General features: G+C 40.2%; 1 protein-coding gene across 1 annotated transcript in view; it reads left to right on the top strand.

The window, feature by feature from the left end:
* The window catches only part of man1a2 (mannosidase, alpha, class 1A, member 2), a 180,856-nt gene extending 165,026 nt beyond the window's left edge, over positions 1 to 15,830 (top strand). Inside the window, 1 exon segment of the mRNA XM_072513775.1 lies at positions 15 to 15,830. Coding sequence (XP_072369876.1) covers positions 15 to 147 — 133 coding nt within the window. The 3' untranslated portion in view covers positions 148 to 15,830.
* Positions 15,831 to 18,602: the final 2,772 nt, after the last annotated feature.

The following is an 18,602-nucleotide window of genomic DNA, read 5'->3' as shown; positions in this document are numbered from 1 at the left end:
GTTTTAAATTTCAGATACCTGTACCTCCTGTTTTCTAGTGATGACCTCTTGCCCTTGGACTATTGGGTTTTTAACACAGAAGCTCACCCTCTGCCTGTTTTACGTTCTATGAACACTACTCTCTCTGGAAATGTGGCATTTCAGTGAGGACTCCCAAGAGAACTGGAGGTGAACTTCACTGTTGCATCACAGTGCTAGCAGGACAAGTGTAACAAATCTGCTGCGGTGAAAAACAGATCCTATTCAATAAGACTCGAATGATTTGAGATTAAACCTTGCAGGAAAGGTGTGGACTACTGGGATAGTAAATCTTTCAGAGCAGAGTAACTACGAATGTACAAGTTTACAATGGTGTAGTTGGCAATCAGTACAGTACCAAGGCTGTACAATGAACTTTTATGGCAGATGTTCAAAGAAAGCTAAACAGCACTAGATGTATGTAAGTAGTACAGGATTTTGTTTTTTCCTGCACTGCCTAAAGCCATTGAGAGTCCCTGGTAAGAGTGTAATAGTCTCAGTTTTTAAAGATACTATATCCCTTTTGTGGAGTCATCCATACATGGTTCTTCCTAACAAAAAGCAGATGAGCAAACTATTTTTGTAGGAAAAACCTTAGAAGAGGTTGCTTGTGAGGCTTTGTTCCAGTTCTGATGTTGCATATGATTGCAGACATCTTGGGATTGTTGGAATCTTACCAGTATAAGTGTGCTTGTGATATTTCTGCACTTTGCAAATTTTCTTTACCCTGAAGAAGCCTTTGTATTGATTTTTTTTTTTAAAAACCCATTGGTATCGCTATTTCAAATGTGAAGGCACAGTTGCCCTTCAGGCTTGGTTTGCTTAGGGAGAATTTTGATTTCTCTTGTAGTGTATTTTTGGTATTGTAAAATGATGTACTTTTTCCAGGACTTTTCTGTTCTCATTTGGATGCAAAGTGTAGCATTTTGTCAATATTCTCTACAGTATTAGTCCCAACAGGTGGCTGGTGGCTGAAAGTTTGCACTTGAGGTGAAGCTGAGCCATTTAATTGTGGTAAAATGTTTACAAATATGGTTCTCACCTTGCATTCCGCATTCTTTAGCTGGCTGGTATTGAAGAGTGGTCAGGCTGCTCCTTAGCACCAGTGGCTAGAAGTCCTAACAGAGTAATTAAAATTTCCCTGGAGATGGTACACATCTTTTACAGTATTAAAGAGGAGATGAACTTGTGCGTTGACTTAATCAAAGTCTGTAACGCATTTTAAGCATCAGGGTTTTGACAGTTACCCTGAATGAATCCTACACAGAATTCTCCTTAATTCCACTCTTCACAACCCCCTGCACAATGGTAAAATGTAAGGCAATCTTCCATATTTATTCCATACACTCTGCTCCTCTTAAATCGGTTGCTTAAATCAGCTGCTATTTCAAATTTCAGCAGTAAATTCTCACTATGCTGTATTATTTATGTTGCTTAATTCAGATTATTAGTATCTCAATTATTTCATGCAAGAAGTGACTTTGAATTATTAGGAGTAGACTGTATGCATAAGTTGAAGCAAACTGAAACAAAGGTGTACTGAATGATTAAAAAAATATGATGTCTCTGAGGATGTTTTTGATTACTGCATATTTATGTTCATAATCAAACAGAATGTATGCCTTTCTCCTCTCACCTGATTGTTTAGTTTCCAAGCTGTTCCAAAATATATCTGAGCGATTGAGGGCAGTGGAATTCTTTTCAAAATCTGCTAAAATGGGGTCCACAAATTGAGCTAATTTTACCATTAATATTACCATTTCCCAATTCTAACAAGCGAATAAAGTTTTCTGCCTTTCCACCTTCCCTACCCTATATATGTATAAAAGAGCAAGTATATGGACTCACCCTTCCCCGGCTAAGAACATGGCCTAGTGTCAATTCCATTCTGCAGTTAGCTACTGACACATCCAACAGCAGCTCAAATGACCCATTGATACCATTTATGGTAAACTGTTGACCATTTAAGAGGCCAGGCATGCTGACGTTCTAAATGATTCCTTCTCCGTCTCTGTTCCCTTCCATTCGTTAGGAACATAGAAACAGGCCCAGACTGTTTCTTGCCTCGCACCTCTCCTGCCATTCAATGAGATTGTGGCTCATTGTGATACCTTTGGCTATTAAAAATCAATTTGATTTAAAATTAACGATTGATCAAGTTTCAGTTGTAGTTTGCAGAAAATAATTCTCACTTCTACCATTGTTTTCTAATTTCACTCTTATAAGGTCTGGGTCTAATTTTCAGACTAAGGCACCAATCTTGGATTTTGCAACCTGCAAAAATGGTTTCTTTCTATATACCCAATTAGTTCCGCTCTTCTCAAAAACCTTGATCAAGTCAATCTTAACCTTCTAAATTCCAGGGAAATAAAATTCCAATTTCTGCAATCGCTGCTCATAATTTAACACCTGGAATCTAAATATCATTCTGGTAAATCAACACTGCATTTTCTCCAAGGTCAATATTATCGTTTCCTCAAAACTATCCACCCTCAACCCTTCCAAGTTAGTAACTGCCTTGTGATTAATGGAAAAATGGGTAATCCTTGGTACATATTTAAATAATATGGTGACAGCTACCTTTGCATTGTAAATACTTAATGAAAATAGGGATGATTTTGTTCTCTATCGATTCAAGGCTGAACTGTTGGTGCTCATTCTTATTTCAATACCTGCACTTTATTTTATTTTCATTTCTCAATCATTGCCATTTGCAATCTTATTGCAATGCTTCTTGCTCTTGAGTCCTTGAACTGTCATTGCTCCCCAAATTTGTGCATCTGTGCCACAAGTCCCTGTTTGAATCTCTCCAATCAGGTTTCTGTTGCTCCTACAACACCTAGCCAGTGCTTTCCAAAGTCAAACATGGCACTCTGTTTGATTGTCACTGTGCCGCATTATCCATTCCTGTCGTTCATAACTTCTCTGCAACCTAGGGTGGCGCAGTGGTTAGCACTGCTGCCTCACGGCGCCGAGGACCTGGGTTTGATCCCAGCCCCGGGCCACTGTCGGTGTGGAATTTGTACATTCTCCCCGTGGGTCTCGCCCCCACAACCCAAAGATGTGCAGGGCAGATGGATTGGCCACGCTAAATTGCCCCTTAATTGGAAAAATAAATAAAAAAACTTCTCAGCAACCTTGAGATGGTTGATCACAATCTTCCTCCAGTCTATCTTTAGTTCCATTCTTACCTGTTGAATAACATATATTCTTTAGTCACAAAATGCCTATTTGCATGCCCGTAACATTCCAAGCCTCCATTCCTACCTCCTGCACATCTGATACTAAAACTCTCATCTAATTCTTTGACCGAGCATTTTGTCACCTTCAGTATTATGGCAATTTTTTGCACGATAACATGCAGTTCATTATTTTGAGGATGCCTCTGAAGTACCATGGGGTGTTTCTACATTAAAGGCATTAGTTGTTGTTGGATTGATCAACTGGGAATCCAATGCTTTCCCACTAATCCCCACCAATTGAAGTAGCAAAAAGGAAAGCTTTCCAGATCTTCTGGGACCATGTGGACACTCATTGCTATAATGTTGCACTATGATGTTATCATAGTTTACTAATAGCAAATCTGGGTGAATTCTCTGAAGTATTTGCAAAAGTTGAATAACATTCAACTATTTGCTTTTTACAGAAATATAATGCACAACTATTTGTGTATTCCTCTGAAGTGTTGCAAACTAATTTCCTATTTATCATGCAAGTTAAATTAGTTCATTAGGAATTGACTGTATATAGTTTCTCGTAATATGAATATTCCCAGCAGACAAATATGTTGGAGGTAATTTGAGGATCAGCGTAGAGTCCAAATCTAAAATGCTATATAGATCAGGGATCAATTTCACATCAAAGAAAATTTATGCAACAGATCCAAAGCGCAAACTATGATCTTGTCACAGCCGAATCTTGAATCTCCTTCCAGGTCTTTTACTGCAAGTGGACTGGGATTACAGCTGGAATGAATATAATTTGATTGAGCTAGTTGTTGATGTTTCAGAATTTGGTCACAAAATCAAATCATTGCAAAAACATAATGAAAATGGTAGATGATTTTGTTCACCTCCCAATGACTATGTTTACTGTATTTGTGTAATTTCATCCTCCTTCTATCTACTTATCTTCGAAAGCAGAACGGTGGCCACATCTCAATTTTAACACTGCATGGTTTACAAACATTAATTGTGCTTGAATCCGATTTTTGAGATAGAATACTACTTTTCATTGTGGTGCTCAATTGAATTGCATCAGAAAATCTTCTAATAGGGATGTATATAAATTCAAAATTTGGTACCTTTGGTGAGTTTAGCGCACAACTGCTATTCCATAAACTTGCTTCAAGTCTATTTTAAAAAGTTATAGAGAAGCAAGTGGATATTGTGGATAACAAATCATTGTGTTATTAAATGCATCTTGTTTAATTTGACTCAAAACACAAATGAAATATTTCTCTATTTGCATTCATTTTTTGCCACTCAAATCACTGGTCAAAATGGGGTATGCGTTTTGTCTGTTCCTGTGTAGGTTGTTGGGTTAGGCACCTAATAGCTCAGGATTCTACTACAGGATACTTTATACTACAGGATACTTTCTATCGGCCAAATCCAGGCGGACAATATTGGTGAAGAAAAAAATCTGGATTGTCTGCTATGCAATTTGAAGATGTTTGGGATCAAAGGCCCTAGTTATGAATGAAGCACTGTGGAATTTGAAGATGAAAATCAAATTTTCAAATTATTCATATTAATATTAATCAAAAGGGATTCTGTTTCTGTTACCAGTAGACTTTCAGCTGGAAGAGTTTGCTTCACTCGGGTATAAGTATTTTTGCCTATAGAAAAGGAGTATGAATGTAGGGTGTGTATATAAGAAAACTAGAATTTTTATTTCTACTGTAGAATTTATATTTCTAGTTTTAATTTACTTTTCCACTTGATTGTTGTACAGAGATATAGAACGATACGATGGATGACATTTACTCCTGCACAGATCAAGAGTAAGTGTAAGGACCATCGAAAAGCTGTAAAACAAATAACTGGCTAAAACTGCATGAAAATGCATTATGTAGTTGAAATGTGTACCGGTGAAAACCCAACCTCCAATTTTATCCCTTTTTGTGATGATTAACATTCCAAAAATATGTCTTTATCCTTCATAGTTAATTTTTTTTTAAGAGCGGCATTGTGGCACAGTGGTTAGCACTGCTGTCTCAGTGTCAGGGACCCGGGCTCGATTCCGGCCTTGGGTGACTGTAGAGTTTGCATGTTCTCGCCATGTCTGCATGGGTTTCCTCCGGGTTCTCCTGTTTCCCTCCACAGACCAAAGATGTGCATGGTAAATTGCCCCTTAGTGTCCAAAGATTGGGAGGGGCTATGTGGATAGGGCGGGGTTGTGGGCCTAGGTCGGGTGCTCTTTCAAAGGGTCGGTGCAGACTCGAATGGCCACTTTCTGCACTGTAGGGATTCTAGACACCTTAATAGCTACATGTGAAGACGTGATAAAAGTAGTGTCTGTTTATTTTTAGTAATTAAGAACTGATTAAGATTAATGGACAAATTAGCATTTGTAGATATATATTTAAATGGTAGTCGCACCCATTTTTGCATTGTAAAATATCCATGAAAATAATGGTTACGTTCCCATCTTTTGGTCCTGGGTCTTTTCTTCATTTTGCATTATTCTTTTCCTGTTTAATTATTCTATTTCTTGCATACTTGCATTTTCTTTTGTTTCATAATTATTTTCTGCCAGCACCATTCACCTTCATCTCTTTCTGAAAACTGCTTTGCTATTAAATTACCAGCTTGGCGTATTTTTTTCTTTCCAAATTCAGCCACTCTCATTTTAATTTGTGTAGCTAGCATCCATTTGTTGACCATTATTGATCAACTATAATTATCCAATAGGAACGTAACGAACAGGAGTAGATCATTCAGCTTTTCAAGCCTGTTCCATCGTTCAGTTAGACCTGTACCTCAACTCCAATTACCTACATTCATTCTATTTACCTTTACCCAGTAATTTTAATTGACCAACCCTCAATATCTTTGAAGGCAAGTATTGCAAATTACAAGCATTACAACTATTTAGTAAATTGAATGAAAATCACTCTATGATTTGCATCATTCTCTCTTGTTTCCTCTCCACCTTTCTACAGAAGGGTCTTATTGCTAAATATGGCAATTGCAAAGAGAATTGATCACGCCCCTTTCAAGCAACAGGAAGGACAGCATATTCAGTTAATTTGTCAATATTGACACTTTTGCAACTGCATTAGTCTGGTTCAGCGAGTGAACTAATCTTTCTACTGTGCAGATGGTCATTGGGAGTGGTGTTCACACCTCTCAGTCATCTAAACTATTTGTGTTGGATAGTTTTTCCTCTGTCATCGATTTGAGCTTCATTTGTTGAATGATCAATGAAACGTCAGCTTCACGCATAATCAACAAGGTTTCGCAAGGATGCAGTTATGACTTCCCTGTGACCATCGGTAGAGTCTTTGCCAACCAGTGCAATTTAACTGAAATCAATCCAGCCTGCATAAAAGAAAGAAGTTTGACAAAGGGTCATCTGGACTCGAAACGTTAGCTCTTTTCTCTCCTTGCAGAGGCTGCCAGACCTGAGATTTTCCAGCATTTTCTCTTTTGGTTTCAGATTCCAGCATCCGCAGTAATTTGCTTTTCTTTAAAAGACAGATGTTTCATATATAAAATTGTATTTCTGCAATCCTTTATGCTTTTTTAAAAAATTGTTTCAGAAATGAAATGAAATGAAACCAGCTACACCCTCAAAACGGTCATACTCCCATTGGAATTAATGAGCATGAGAAGGTTTTACTGATTTTCCCTGATGAGGTTAATCTAATTAAGCTGTTTTCGTGATGAAGGCCCTAGTTTCTCACTGTTTAAAATGTTTTTAAACACTAAAGAACATTTAATTTACTAAGGAATTGACTAGTGCCATCAGTCAAGTTTTAAATACTTCTGTACAGTTTTGCAGTAATTTTAATTTAATTAAAGTCTGGTTAAAATAAAGTGGCAAAGCACATAAATTGCTCATTGATTAAAATTACATATATTCCATTATTTACAGACCTAATAGATGTTTCATTAAATCTGAAGCCAGTGCAGAATTCCAGATCCCGTTTTCAAAAGCTTGAGAAATTCTATTCGCAGTCATATCAACTGTATCCTGTTGCTCGTTTTAGCCTTAGTTTAATTGCTCTAATTCTGTCACCTTTGCTCTTGAGTCACCAGGTTCAAGTCCGAGTAATGATTAATAATCCAACACACCGCTTAGTAAGAGTTAAATCAACGCTCATTTATTATATACAGCAATCAATACTTATACATTAATTCTACTTCTAGGCTACTTCCTACAACTAACAGGCCAATACTTAACTTTGGAAATGCCCCACCAGGTCAGGGAAACAAATGGCCTTTCGAATGGGTTCTGAGCCTGCGGGATTCAAAAGCTGGTACAAGTCGATAGTCAGGAGTGCCTATCTGGTAGCAATCGTTGGAGTAAAACTTACGTTCTCTTGCAGAAGGGTCTCGAAGGGTGCGGAGCGGAGAAGAAGGGTCGATTTGAACTTGGCCCCTATTCTTATAGTCCCCAGGGGCTTCCCGCCTCTCGGGGCGGACCTTGTACCTGGTTCCAAGTGATTGGACTTGGTCGCAATCACTTGGTTCGATATTCTCCAATACAGGAGCGATTCCTTGATCGAGGGGTGGTCGTTTACCTCTCTTTGTGTCAGCTCCTGCTGGCGTCGAAAGGTCTGGGTTGGCTTTGTGTGTCTATTTTGTATCAATTGTTCCCGGGGATTGCTGATTAATATGCAGATGGCTGGGGTGCTGTCATGTTGATGGCTGCAGGTATCGGTTTGGTCTGGCTTCTCCAGAGGCGAATACACTGTTTTACCTGCAGCTGTCTGTTTGAGTCCTGGTGGCTGATTTTCCCATCAGCCTCTTCCGTTCGTCATTTTAAATCTGGGTTTGGCCATTCTAATTGGGAGTCAGCCATTTTACATGACTACAATCCACAATCCTTTATTCAATCCACTCTTTAACTATTCCATTGTGCATATATATATCACATAGTAACAAGCTCCCAAATTGAAAGGTCTCTACATTCATTGCATAGCAAGTGTTGAGGGGTGGTAGTATACAGAAGAAATTGCAATTTTTGTTTAATCATGCACAGAACCAATGCGACTACAACTTCTAGAATGTAGTTCTCTATATTTGGATTCATTATTGCAGCATTTTTAAGAAGCTTTTCAAATTCACTTTGAATTCTTGTGTCATATTTAGTTTGAAAACTAAGTTATTTTTTTAAAGCTACCCTGTGTCTAGATCCGTTTTTGCACAGATCAGCAGCATGTTAAACATGACTTTAATATGTGCCCAGTTTTTAATCTGTTAGCGGGTGTTCACCTCATTCTTATTTAGACTGGTGTGTAACATTTCCAGGACCTGATGTCTAACTATGTTTATGATTGTTATATTTAGAGACTGCAGTTGCTGGTCCTTTGCTTGATTCATGCTTGGAATGAGTGTGGTGCTTATGCTTCCAATCCCTAAAACTACTCGATGTACTTCAGATCAAGAGTCACCAAGATTTTGGCAATTAATGGCCTCATGAAGGCATCCCTCGGTCGCAAAACTTTACATTGACTTTGAGGGAGAGAAGAGTGAGTCCAAGACTAACATTTTAAACTTGAGTGAAGGCAATTATGAGGGGCATGAAAGCACAACGAGCGAAAGTGAACTGGCAACTTGGGTAAAGGGATAGATCAATAGAGATGGAGTGGCACATGTTTGAAAGGATATTTCAGAATGCACAAAATAGATACACTGCAATGAGAAAGATTAATGCCGTGGAGAGGACACACCATTCGTGGTTAACTGAAAAGATTAAAGGTAGTATCAAACTTTTTTTAAAAAAGTATATATTTGCACAGATGGATCACGGGTCAAAAGGTTGGACAGAATATTTTAAAACGCAAAGATTGATAAGGAAGGAAAAATTAGAGTATGAGTGCAAGCTAGCTAGAAATATAAAAACAGTAGATAGAGTTTCTACAAAAGAAAAATTAACAAAGTGAAAGTTGGTCTTATAGACAGTGAATCAGGAGAATTAATAGAAAATGAGATGGCAGGTGAATTGAATAGAGATTTTGCATTGGTTTTCACTACAGAACATACAAGTAACATCCCAGAAATATACTGTAAATTAGGAAATGGTCAGTGTTGTGAAAATTCTGGCTGGACCTCATCCTAGGATCTTAAAAAAAGTGGCTAATGAGGTGGTTAAAGCGTTGGCTTTAATTTTACAAAATTCCCTAGATTCGGGAAAGGTTCCATTAGATTGGAAAATAATAAATTTAACTTTTTTGTTCAAAAATGGAGGGAGACAGGAAGCAGGAAACTACAGACCAGCTATCCTAACATCTGCCTATTGAAAATGTTAGAAGCTGGGAGGAAGAGTTGGGAGCTGGGGTATGGAGGGGAGCCCTAAGGAGGGTGAATGCTTCCTTGCCGTGTGCGAGGTTATGCCTCATCCAATTTAATGTGATGCACAGAGCCCACATGACGGTCTCCAGGGTGAGCCGGTTCTTTTCGGGAGTAGAGATAGGTGTGTGTGGGGGGGGGGGGGGGGGGTGAACGATGTGTTCTGGGCATGTCTGAGGTTGAGGGGGTTTTGGAAGGGGTTTTCGGATGTAATGTCTGAAATTCTGGGCGTAAGCGTAGGGGTAGCTTCAAGTCCGAAGGTAGCAATATTCGGAGTGTCAGAAGATCTGGAGTTCAGGTGAGGAGAGAGGCTGGTGCCTTGGCCTTTGCCTCCCTGATAGCCCGGAGACGGATTTTGTAGAGTTGGCAGCTCCATGTGTAAGTGACCTGGCAGAATTTTTGTACCTGGAAAAGGTTAAGTTTGCCATACGTGGAGTGGAACAGGGGTTTACCCTGAGGTGGAAGCCATTTATCAACAACTTTAAGGGGATTTGAAGCGTCAGCAGGGGAGGTGGAGAGTTATGTTTATTTTTGTTGGGGTGTATGAGGGGAAGGGAAAAAAGGAGCTTGGGATAACCGAGGGGGAGATGGGAAGGGTGGATTTTGTTTTGTTACCTGTTGCTGAGGTTTGGCTTGTGTATTTTTTATATATGAAAAATGCTTTCAATAAAAATATTTTAAGAAAATGTTAGAAGCTATTAGTAAAGACTATAGCAGGACACTTGGAAAAATCCAGGGTAATCAGGCAGAGTCAACATGGTGTTGTGAAAGGAAAATCATGTTAACTTATTAGAGGTCTTTGAAGAAGTAACATATGCTCCAAATACAGGGGAACCAATGAACATGTCGTACTTAGATTTCCAGAAGGCTTTTGTGCACATCAAAAGTTACTGCAAAAAATAAAAGCTCATGGAATAGGTGGGTAAAATATTGCATTGGATAGAAGATTGGCCAACTCATAGGAAACTGGGTTGGCATAAATGGGTATTTTTCTGGTTGGTAAGATGTAACGTGTGGTGTGCAGAGGATTTGTGCTGGGGCCTCAACCTTTTACATTTTTACATCAATGACTTGAATGAAGGGACTGGAGGTATGGTTGCTAAATTTGCTGACTATGCAAAAGATAGGTAGGTTAATAAGATGTGAAAAATAAGGGCGCCATGTGGCGCAGTGGTTTGCACTGGGACTGCGGCACTGAGGACCCAGGTTCGAATCCCGGCCCTGGGTTACTGTCTGTGTGGAGTTTGCACATTCTCCCCATGTCTGCATGGGTTTCACCCCCACAACCCAAAGATGTGCAGGTTAGGTGGATTGGCCACACTAAATTGCCCCTTAATTGGGAAACAATAATTGGGTACTCTAAATTTTAGGGGGGAAAAAATGTGAAAAATACACAGACTACAAAGGGATATAGGTTAAGGGATGGCACAGTGGTTAGCGTTGCAGCCTCAGATGGCCAGAGACCCGGGTTCGATTCTGACCTCTGGTGACTCTGTGTGGAGTTTGTACATTCTCCCCGTGTCTGCATGGGATTCCTCTGAGTGCTCCGGTTTCCTCCCACAGTCCAATGATGTGTAGGTTAGGTGGATTGGCCATGCTAAATTGCCTTAAGGTGGGGTTGCAGGGAAAGGGTGGGGGTTTGGGCCCAGGTAGGGTGCTCTTTCAGAGGACTGGTACAGACTTGATGGGCCCAATGGTATCCTTCTGCTCTGTAGGGATTGTATGATAAGTGAGTGTGCAAGGACCTGGCAAATAGAGTACAATGTGGGAATATTTGGCAGGAAAAATGTATTGAAACCTTTAACTAAATGGTGGGGAGAGGCATGAATGTGGAGTTGAAGTTACAGTCCGATCAGCAAAAATCTTTTTGAATGGTGGAGCAGGCTTAAAGAGCTGAGTGGCCTACTCCTACTCCTAATTAAAACATTCACAAAACAGTGCTGTTTCGGTGCGCTATGTTCCAAAGCTGCAGATAGTTAAAGGTGGTTAATACTGATGTTTTGGTAAAGTTGATAGTTGAGCCATGTTGGATAAATTAGAAGACGAACTTGTAGACGGTAGCAGGATTGGTCCCACATTTACTTTTCCATTGCTGAATTAGATGGTGATGAATTTGCAGAATCAAAAGAGATGTTAATGACATTTTGGTTTGAGAGTTCATTGGGTTGAAATTTTTGGCAGGCATTGGGACTTGAACGTTAGAACCCCACTATCAGGACTATATGCACGTCCGGGTCCCGATGGGTCCTGTAGATCTTCTTGGAGGTGACCAATTGACAGGCTGCCTCCAGGAGCTCCATCCAATTGGGGTGATTGGTGGGCTAAGTGTGCAGAGGGAGCTGCCCAGAGCACAAGGCTGTTGGTCACACCAAGTGTGGTGGGTGCTGATGTTGATGGGGAAATTTTTCGTGAAGATTAAATTACAGAACAAATTACTAGTGGGGTCGTAGCACAAAAACCTGAGACAATTTTGTCTAGTCATCCCTAAATCGATAGTGAAATAAAAACAATATATACTTGGAGTACAAAGGACCCCTTGTGAAGCGAAGGATAGAACCTGAGTTATGATGGTGTGGAACCTGTGACTATTACTGTCATTTATTGCATATTTTACGAAATAGACTTTGCAGATAGTCATACTTGAGAGTGTTCTATGGTTCTATGGGCTGAGTTTGAAGCTGAAGAGAAATGAAAGTTTTTTTTCCTGTAATTAGCTACTTGCTCCAAGTTCTAACAATTCTGCATTATACTCCGGCAAATCACAACAAAATAAATCAAACAAAATACACAGCAACTAGGGCCTACATCACCGGAAACAATTGCCAGCACCAGGATCTGCTGGCTACTGTACAGAAAGAATAGCCTGCAATGTCTGTCCCACTGGCCCTGTCACAAAAAGAGTCCTCGCATTTTTGCCTTACAATACTTCACTGCCTACCTCTTTTTGATCCTCTAACCAGAGAGGGGCTAGGTACAGGCCCAAAGTCTACTTCTGCGAGTTACCCTTCAAAATACAAGCTTTTCAGTGTTGAATGATGAAAATTAGGTTGAAGGAAAACCTTCCCTTGCTGATTCCTCATTAAGATAGCTGTATTTTTGAGAAGAGGTATAACTACTTCTCATCACTTCCATGCTCACCCCAACTCCTTGCCCTCCTGACCAATGCACCCTACCAAGAGGATTCCCCAGTCAATCCTTGGGATTTCATCCTTCGTTTCCTCTCCTTTGGTAATTTTGGGCAGCAAATCTGACCGCTATAATGCTTACAAGCATGTTTACCTTTCTTGAAATAACATAACATCTACTCGGGTCTGGAGGCTGGGTGCCAAGGGAGAACAAATTGCATTCCAGAAAATAGAACCAAAGGTATAAAGGGAAGAAATATCATCCTTGTTGCTTCTTATAAACTCATTGGAAAAGAACTTTCCTACAGTCTCTCCCACACCATGACAATGAAGTTTAGTGAACAATGGGATACCATGAAAATAGCACGATCAAATTTAACTGGTAATTTGAACCATTTTCTAAACTTTCTGCTCTGATGAACAACACAATGTTCAGGCTTTAATTTTGATGTTTGCTGTTTAATGCCAATTAAGCACTCCATATTGCCCTTCTTGCTGATTGGTTCTATTTTTCTTCTGGAGTGCAATTGGTTCTCCCTTGGCATCCAGCCTGTTACTTCAAGAAAGGGTAAACATGCTAATAAGCATCACAGCTATCAGATTTGCTGCCCTAAATTACCAAAGGGCACTTTGAAGTTGCTAAGTGACAAAATAATACACTGCATGAAATCCTGCGAAGCGTCTTGCAATATAGCTTCTGAACCATGGAAACAACCATAATAGCTTCCTGTGCTTTGATTCATATGTCCTTACTCAGTGAGCCAGCTGTGCAGTTGTAGCATTCAATAAATCTTAGACCACAGGCCCGACACATCTTTCTCACTGGCCATACCATGTTGTTGGTTATTTGTACCTGGGGTATATAAGATTATAAAATATAATTATAAGATCTAATCAAATAGTTAACAATGCCAGAAAACTATTGTGACATAGGAACAAAAGTAGGCCACTTTACTGCTTAAAAAGCATTTTTGATTAACAAAAATCTATGAATCTCCTTTTTAAAATTAGCAATTGACTTAGCATTCATTGCTGCTTGTGGAAGGAATGTTCCAAATGGCTACAATTGGAGTTGACTGAAAGGTTTATATTTCCAGAAATGTCAGGGGAGACCGTTAAGTAGCAGAATATCTAAGCCTCTCCAAAGACTCTCTTAATGCCTCAGCAAATAGAAAGACAAATTATTATCAAAATGGAAAGCAGATTCAAAACATCTGGGCAGAGGGACCTGGGTGTCTTCATGAATTGTAGAAAGTCGGTATGCAGGTACAGCATGTAATAAAAATTGGTGATCCCCGAACCAATCCCCCCCCCCCCCCCCCCCGGCACCTTGGCAGTGCCAGGCTGGCACCCAGGTGGCACTGCCGGGATGTCACCCTGCCCTGATGGTAAGTACCTGAGGGCCTCCGATGCCTGGGAGACCCCCCCCAAGAGTGCCGTTTCATCTGGTCCCCATTCAAGGAGACCAGTACTGAACGGTGCTCCCCGAAGTCTCCAAGGCAAAGGCAACAGATCCCAATGCCTTGGTTACCTCAGAGAACTGCATATTAGAGTGAGACTAGATGTCTTGCTCTAATATGCAGAATTGCCAAAATGTGATCCGGCCACAATGCACAGGCTTCCGCATCTACCGGCCACGACGTGCTGCTTTTCTGGTGCAGCGTGTCCGGTAGATCGTGCCCTTGATAATTGCAAAACAAGCCCTTCCCTTTTATTCGTATTAGTATGTCTGGCCTTGAATCTTTCTGCCACTTCAAGCTGATGTGATGTTGAGAAGACTGCTCAACTCTAGTTCAGCTTCCTTCTCTAGATTAGTTATGCCATTTTATCTACTGTTTGACATCTGTAGCGATATTCCTCACCTCTGACCCTGCCTCATTCCAATGCCGTCTAAACCTTAAATATACCATTATCCTTTCAGGTTCAACTCATTCAAAATTCCCAAATAAACCCCCCCCTCCCCCCCACCACACACACACACACAGTCTCAATTGCTATCATTTCACCACCCTCAAGCTCCCTTTGAAATCTGGCCAAGAGGATTTCCCAGGTAATTCCTGAGGGATATACATAATGAGTTTCCACCTTTTTAATCTCCTTTGCACTCTACTACCTAAGAAATCTCCTCATTCCGCATTTCCCTGTGCATGTTTTTAATTCCTCCAACAGTGAGCTTACCCTTTGGTTTCTGCTTCACCATTGGGGGGACAGTCTTTCAGCAGTTTTGCTGCTGCTTTCTGGAAATCCCTACATCTCAATGTTGGGTTATATCCCTCACTCCCTGGCTTCAAAACATTCTCAATACTTCTCTAATTAAGCATCTTCGTCATACTTCATTAGTCTCCATTTTTCTCTCTTTTTCCCTTATCCTTTTCTCTTCTGTTTTTCATTATAGTTTTAAAACACTCAGCGATATCATTATTTGTTAAAGCACCAAAATGAGTTTGAAGAGAAGGAACAAGCAGATTCACACCACACAATATTAACTCAAAGCAGGGTCATACAGTTTGCGAAGTAGAGGATTTCTTTCTACAAAAATAAATTATGTCACCTGTATTTAAGGTGTTTGAAAGGCATGGAAGTTGTGTGCTCGGTAAAGCATCATCCTTGGCTCAGTGGTAGCATTCGTGCCTTAAATTCACTCAATTAGGGTTAATTTTGAGTGGAAAAGTTCGCTATCACTTTACTGCAGTACATTAACACACCCTTGCACTATGACACTTAGATTCACAATATTGCTTCCTTGTTAAAGGTTTATTCCGTATAGTGCAAGTTAATCTTTCATCTACATCTTAGCTCCTAGTTAAAAATGTAAGGTTTTTGAGTTATTAAAACATACCAGAGCCTGTAATCAAAAATAATTGTGTTTCATAAAGATTACCTGAATTGTCAAAGAAACCTATTCAAATCTTAGGCATATTTAAAATTAGTTGTTTATTTGGTTAGTGGATGTAACCTTACTATCTATGTTTGGAATGTCCACAAGAAATAGCAGCTGGGAAATTCTCTCTAGTTGTTCATTTTTTGACCTCTGTAATGAATTCAAGTTGTCCTCACCAAATATCAAGAGGTTTTTTTCTTTTGAAGAAGCATGACTGTTTATATAGATTACTAAAAGTTTTCCTCAATAATGTTATTAAATGACAATTTATTGTACTTTTGTTTATTCCATTTGTATAAGAGGCACTTTTTCCTTCTGTTGTATTTTTAAAAGAAAATCCTGGTAGGATTGTGGTCTGTGATGCTCATTCAACTTTGATTGGAATTACTTTCGATTTTTGTTGCAAGAGTGTAGAGTGTAACAGGGAAAGCTGATTAAGGTAGGTAATATTTCCATGGTACATCTTGGTTACCTTCACATTCAGAGCTATTACTTAAAATGGCCCTCATTTTTGCTGTTGCTCACTGTGACTGATTTTTGTTTGTCAAATCTTTATGCGTAGCCTCTGAGAATAGTCTTAAATATTCAACGGTTAAATCAACGTAACCAAATCTACTATTGCATATAATTCAAAAGTATATGGAAAATAACTCTTAGTAGTAGAAGAACATGAGCAACTTGGGAAGAATTCCTATTCATCTTCGAAGATAATTCTTTCTGCACATAAATTATAACTTTTATTAAAATTAGCGGTGGCTCAAATTAGCAGTGGCTCAGTTTGTTTGCCTTTTTTACTACTGTAAATATGGCAGTCAGTGAGGTTGCCCTCCTTTCTTTAGATATCTATACTATATTGCTCAGAGTCGCCAGGTATCAAATGATACCACCACAAGGTTCAACCGTCTATCGACCAAAGAGCCAAACACCAGTTAGTTAGTTCAAGGTCAAGGGTACTTTATTTACACACAATTAACTACTAGTTAAACTACACCTATCGACTATGACAACCTGTACTTAACTTCAGGCACCCGGCTTAGGCCAGAGGACCAGTGGCCGTTGATCGATTCTGGATCTATCGGGTCTGTAGAAGTAACTGCTGCTCAGGCTCATCCGTCTGGTAGCAGGCGTTGAACTTGAACTTGCTTCTGGTGGTGCTGCACTTGGAAGTAGACATTGCCGGAGTGCCAGGTCCAAGAGAGGCCGAACACATGGTGGTCTCTCTTTATTCTTGGGGTTTTCGCACTCTTTTGGGTGGTCCTTCAGTTTGGAACCCACTAATTGGGTAATTCCTGATCACTGGATTTGATTCGAACCAATAAAGGGGCGGGTGCCTTGATGGCTGGGCGTGTCCTAAGCGGTCATTGACCCTGTTGTTTACGCTTCCCGAGTACAGGGAGTGGCGCCGAAATGTCTGGGACTCTATCGGTCACTCAAGTATCAGTCCTTTGTCTGGTGGAGATGGGCCATCAAATGCTAATCGGTTGGAGGTTTAGATACCGTCTGGATTCCTCACTCGCAAATATACATTCAGGCTCTGAGCCTGCCTGAATCTCGCATTGTCCATTTTTCCCGCTATGCTTTGCGACCTTCCCTGTTCCTGGTTGTAAATGGCCATCCCAGATGGCTACAAGTTGGTAGCTGATTTGCCTCTGAATCACAAGGTTCTATGTTCAAGTCCCACTCTACATCTCGAGTACAAAAACAACCTAAGGTTGACACTTCAGTACAGCACTGTTGGTGGTGCGGTCATTTGGATGAGATGCTAAACTGGATCCCATCTTCCTACTTTGGGTGTATGTACAAGATCCTACTATTTCAAAGAAGAATAGAGGAATGAATCCCTGGTGTCCTTGCCAATGGGGCAGCATGGTGACACAGTGCTGTCTTACAGCGCCAGGGACCCAGGTTCAATTCCGGCCTTGGGTGACTGGAGTTTGCACTTTCTCCCCATTTCCGCATTGGTTTCTTCCGGGCGCTCTGGTTTCCTCCCACAGTCCAAAGATGTGCATGTTAGGTGGTTTGGTCATGCTAAATATTGCCCCTAGGTGTCCAAAGATGTTTAAGTGAGGTGGGGATAGGATGGGAAGTGGGCCTAGGTCGGGTGCTCTTTCAGAGGGTCAATGCAGACTCGATGGGCCAAATGGCCTCCTGCACTGGAGGGATTCTATGAATATTTGTGGAAAGGAGCTAATGTTTCCCGTTAAAACTTTTCATCAGAACTGGAAGATTTTAGAGATTGCGTTTTCAAGCAAGAGCTGGAACAAAAGAAACTGATGGGATGCAAAGGCAAAAGTGGCCATCTGATTAAAGGGTTGATGATGCAAAGAAAGATAGGATGGGTGAAGAGACAAAGCAGGTCCAGAGAAGGTGTACATACAAGAAAATTAATAAGAAAAGCATGGAATATCTGGTAACGAAGAAAGGCAGAGAAATATAGATAGCCCCAGGGGTACAGACCCATGGGTACAGTAAAACCGTGTACCGATGGGATTACCATCCCAAACACCAACCCTAACCTACACCACAATGGATTTGGTACAGCCATCCTCCGTTTCAAGAATCAGCTATCCAAGTAAATGGAAGTGGGGTTATGATTTATACAATGAAAACAGAAAATGCTGGAAATACTTAGCAGGGTCTGGCGGCATCCGTGGGGAGAGAAACCGGGAACACATTGCAGGTCATTGATCTTTCATCTAAACTAACAAAAATTATAATTGCGATCGATTTTAAGTCTGTAAAATGGAGGGGGATGGAAAAAGATCAAAAGAAAAGGTTTGTGATAGAAGGCCAGAGACATTAATGACAAAAGAGATGGTGAGGTTGAGCCGAAGAAAATAGTAATTGAATAAGAAACAAAAGATGTGTCCAGCGGAAGTTTGCATGCCAGAATAATGAACAGCTGCTGTCCAAACACAAAAACAAGATAAGTCCAAAACTTGCAAAGAAAAGGAAACACAATGGTGGGAAGAGCTTACATTTTGAGACTTGAACTCGATGTTGAGTCTAGGAGGCTATAAAAAGTCGAAGAGAAAGATGAGGCACTGCTCATCTTAC

Source organism: Scyliorhinus torazame, chromosome 8 (genome assembly GCF_047496885.1).
Source record: "Scyliorhinus torazame isolate Kashiwa2021f chromosome 8, sScyTor2.1, whole genome shotgun sequence".
Lineage (NCBI taxonomy): Eukaryota > Metazoa > Chordata > Chondrichthyes > Carcharhiniformes > Scyliorhinidae > Scyliorhinus > Scyliorhinus torazame.
Note: the sequence above shows the minus strand (reverse complement) of the source record. Positions and strands in the feature narration are given on the sequence as shown.